The sequence below is a fragment of the Raphanus sativus genome, unplaced genomic scaffold (genome assembly GCF_000801105.2).
Source record: "Raphanus sativus cultivar WK10039 unplaced genomic scaffold, ASM80110v3 Scaffold1211, whole genome shotgun sequence".
In the NCBI taxonomy this organism is placed as follows: Eukaryota; Viridiplantae; Streptophyta; class Magnoliopsida; order Brassicales; family Brassicaceae; genus Raphanus; species Raphanus sativus.
In genome coordinates, this window is record NW_026616524.1 from 16163 (window position 1) to 20443 (window position 4281).

At 34.2% G+C, this 4281-nt stretch overlaps 1 protein-coding gene across 1 annotated transcript; it reads right to left on the minus strand.

The window, feature by feature from the left end:
- Positions 1 to 865: 865 nt before the first annotated feature.
- LOC108844372 (uncharacterized) lies at positions 866 to 2727 on the minus strand. Its single transcript, XM_018617620.2, has 2 exons — positions 2573 to 2727; positions 866 to 2106 (listed from the first exon to the last, which is right to left on the minus strand). The coding sequence occupies exons 1-2, from the start codon at positions 2624 to 2626 to the stop codon at positions 1441 to 1443; spliced, it is 720 nt and encodes a 239-aa protein (XP_018473122.1). The 5' UTR covers positions 2627 to 2727; the 3' UTR covers positions 866 to 1440.
- Between the last annotated feature and the right edge of the window lie 1554 nt (positions 2728 to 4281).

Consider the following 4281-nt stretch of genomic DNA (forward strand, 5'->3'; position numbering starts at 1 on the left):
TTATTTCGTATTTAGTCATGGTTTTACAAGAAAAAAAAAAGAAAAGAAGAGAAACGTGTAGTGAAAGATGTCTTCTACAAGTTAAATTTGTGTAAACAGTATATATGCATGTAACAAAAATATAAAATAACCAATGAATAAAATCAATCACACCGACAAAAAATGGTAGAAAATCACCATTCAGCAGGGCTACTAGAATTTGGGTTTTTTTCTTGGACAAGACAATCCTGTACCGATTGACCAATTTCTAAATACTAAAATAGATCCTAAATAAAAACACCACTTACTCGTGAATTTTTCTTGAATCGGGATGTTTCAGCACTTACAATATTGAAATATTCAAGCTTGGGACTTTTTTCCGTTTGCTACCTAACAATAATAACTAAGGCGATTTGTCGTTACTTAAAATTTGTTTTCTTTAACAAAAAGTATGAATTGAAGAGTAGGTTACCTATTAGCTACGTTAGAAAGTTTATGAAACAAACAAAATCCATAATTAATTCTAAGATTTGGGTTTATACGACGACCCTATAAACCCTAGTGGGCAGTTCCTTCAAACTCGTGAACACCATTATCATCCACAACCTCAATTTAATTTAAGTTAGTTTGAAAGTAGTGGTTCTAACCCGGTAAAATAATATACTGACCACCACCAAGGTCAAACAATCTATGAACCAACCTACACTACTATGTTACGAGGACAAGGAGATCCAACTCCAGATCTTCAGGTCCCACCCGACTCGAGAAAGTAGCTTTTGGGCTCTTGGAAGTTTTGGTTGTTGGGCTTCATTAACGACATCTCTCCATAAAGCAAAAAATTAAATAAATTATCTCAAAGTTGAAAAATCATTCAAGCACACCCCCATGAAGGCGACAAAAAATAAAACATCTTTAATATAACTAATTACACTATGAAGCCAGGAACATAACATTACACTATGAAGCCAGGAACATAACATCACATTTAGAAGAAGAAAAATCAGTGAAGCTTAAGTCTTGAGCTTTAGATACAACATGATATACACCCCCAGCTGGTGGTAGATGGAAAAATCTTGAACATAAGAAGAAGGAAAAAAACAAACCCTAACTCAACGCATTATGGAGCCAAAACATTCGAGATACAAAACCCAAACCAAAAAAAAACAGCAAGCATCCCTATAGAAATAAAGTGAAATAGCAAACTCTCACATAGTATTAAAATAAAACCAGGGGAGTTTTTTTTGTGGTCTTTCTTTCCCATCACTCTAAATCTAAACCCTAAATGGATCAGACTCTGTCCCCTCACAATGGAGCATAATCAAAAGCCCTAATGTACAAAAGACCACTCTCACTTGACCCCTAAGTGAGATTAACCCTGAAACTGACCTATGTGATGGTATATTAGATGACTAATAGTACTACTTGAGTAAGAATCAAAACCAGCGGCCAGAACTGTGTTGGTTAGTGGAGAAGAAGTTTCTGATACTTAGTTTTTGAAAACGACTCATCTGAGAATACTCTCTTCCTGTTGAATTTTCCACAGCCATTGTTGACATTTGGACATTGGATGGTGACTGGAGGGATCTCGAAAGTCTTGAGAAGCGGTGGTGGGTGTTGCCATTGAGGTAATGGACCGGCTAAGAGTAGTGTCTGAAGCAATGGCCCTGCCTTCATAACAGCTTGTAAGAGTTTACCCTTTTCAGGCAATGGCTTCTCTATAAACAAAGGATCCATAGTCTCATTTCCTGAGACATTTTCAAGCTGAGATGAGTGTGGGTTCATGACATGATCATTGGCTGACATAAAGCTTTCTTCGCAATCCGAGGACGAGAAACCCTTGTTGGATGCTACTTGTTGAGGCTGCAATGTTTCATCTTCAATGCTTGAAGCTCCTGATAAAGGAGGAGTCATATCCTTTTGCTGCTGGTGTTGAAGCGAGTTGTTATCCAACATGAGACGTTGGCATTTCTCGAGAGCCTCGTCTCTTTCTTTGATGGTTTTGGTTAGGATGTCTCTGAGATGGATCAATTGTTCATCTCTTTTCCTTATTTCCTCATGAGCAAACATCTTTGTTTGTTCAAGATCTAGTGTTGTGCACAAAAGAGAGTGTCTTAGCTCCTCTGTAGTCTGTAAATTTCACAGAAGTAGAAAAAAAAATTAGAGCACGAAAGAAGAAAAAAAAAACAGAGGAAAAAAATATGTTAAGATAAGCTAGCTGGGACAGAACAGAGGATCCCTAAAGTTTGGTGTCACCTAGTTGCATGTTAAGGCAAACCATTTTATAAAAATTCAAGACATCAAGGATTGAGTCACCTGGTGGCAGATTAAGACCATCATTATGTAAATCCAGTTGAGTTTAGCAACTAGGTTTAGATTCAGGTGTTTATTAGAACAACCAAGAAGGGTAAAAAAAATCTTCAAGAAAATTCTTGTTTCGGACAGACACTATGCACCCATTTAAGCAAAAACATCATTGAAAGAAAGATAAATCAAAAGCAAAAGAAGAACATTGCTTTGGAGAGGGAAGGGAAGAAACTCAACTTTAGAAAGAGAAAGTAAAGTGTTAAAAAAAAAGAGAAAATGTAAATTTTACCTTTCCATGAGAATAGTAAGGCCAGCCAAGAAGAGCATTGTTCTGGTTATCCATAAATTCTGCTAAACTGAGCTTTTGATTCTCTTTTAAAATTGTGTTAGAGAGGGATAGAAAGAGAATGGAGTCTAGCTTAGGGAGGGAAGGACATATAAATAAGTAAACACTTGTTGGACTGTTTAAAGCAAATCAAGCTTTTTCAGGTATGTAGCTTTCTTTCAAGATTTCAATAATTAGTTAAATAACTAAAAAGATAAAGATAAAATGATAGCACATGATTGTATAATTTCTTGTAACATTATCTCAACTAACTCCACTTTATATTTTACCGCGCAAACTATAAGAATATTATTTATCAGTAGTATAACTGTATAGCTATGAAAATAAAATCGCACAACTCAAATTCAAAGTAATATAGTTGACGGATTCCATATTCAGAGAGAAACTAGTGTCTTTTTAATGAATTTTAAATTTATTCAACTCAAAAACTTATGTACAATGGTTGTAACTCTGTGTAAAATGGATTGAAATACATTGAAAGAATGATCTTAAAATCAAAAATTCAAGTCTTCAACCATCTGATATCAAACCACAACCCCCAAAGAGCTGTTGTACCTGCCACTTCCTCTGAGAGAATCAATACAATTCTTTACTTGTTTGTCAATGGAAGAAACCATTCGGGCTTGTTCTTAGGTGGATCTCCATGTTTTCGTCAATTACTAGTGTTTTCACAAAAAAATTAACGATCTTCGAAGTACTTGGTGAATACTTTTCTTAGCAAGTAAACAGTAGAAGAAAACCAAACGAGTCATTTTAATTTTTTATCCCAATACTGAAAAACGTTTTAAACAACATATAAGTATAATTCAATTCTTTTTGCAAATCATTCTTATACATTTTTTACATGAACGAGATTAAAATCATTTTAGTGGGCGTATCTTTTAAATATTATATAATGTATATAGTTTTTCTTTTTCCTTGTTTTGCTGGAAGTAGTAATTATAAACATTTTAATATTAATTTATTTTGCCGTAAGGCCCGTAACTATTTCCTGGAAGACCAGTATCATAGTTTACTGACATTGGTCTCACTCACTCACAATATAGTCTATACTCTTTAAAGGTCTTTTGTTTTCTTGTTCGTTTTTTCTTGGGATACAATACGGTTTCTTGTCTTTATCCAAGAAAAATCAAGTTCAACGAAAAAGAGCGGGAACGAATGCTTCCTCTAATAACATATTTTTCAATTTTGTACAGAGAAAGTATACGAAGATGAAAGCAATGTGTATAAACAACTAAAGATGCATGGAGTCAATGAGAAGTGGATTCCATTGTCAGCAAAAGAGGCGAGTAACCGAACTTTTTCCACCAATACATTGAGAAAAGTTTGATGGAATCCCTTTTTCAATTATTAAACCTATCACTGCTCGTGGAAAAAAAATAAGGACTCACATCTTCGTTTCCAAATTTCACGTGAATATTACAGAACTGAACAGCTCAGTTTTGAAAAAGAAACAAACAGCTCAATGTTGAACAAAAAAAAACAGCTCAATTTTAAAAAATAAATAATAATATTAACATCGCTATACTATAGCCACCGTCAATATTTTAATATAATAGTCGTACGAAGATTTACAATCTATAGTCGGATTGTCAATTTCTGTCTGCAGATCTTGCCGAGTTTCTAGAAACCGTAAGCAAATAATTAAAATC

Coding starts and splice junctions, on each gene's coding strand:
- LOC108844372 (XM_018617620.2), bottom strand. CDS start 2,626: ATGGATAACCAGAACAATGCTCTTCTTGGCTGGCCTTACTATTCTCAT. Junction 2,107..2,572: donor CTTACTATTCTCATGGAAAG/GTAAAATTTACA, acceptor TGAAATTTACAG/ACTACAGAGGAGCTAAGACA.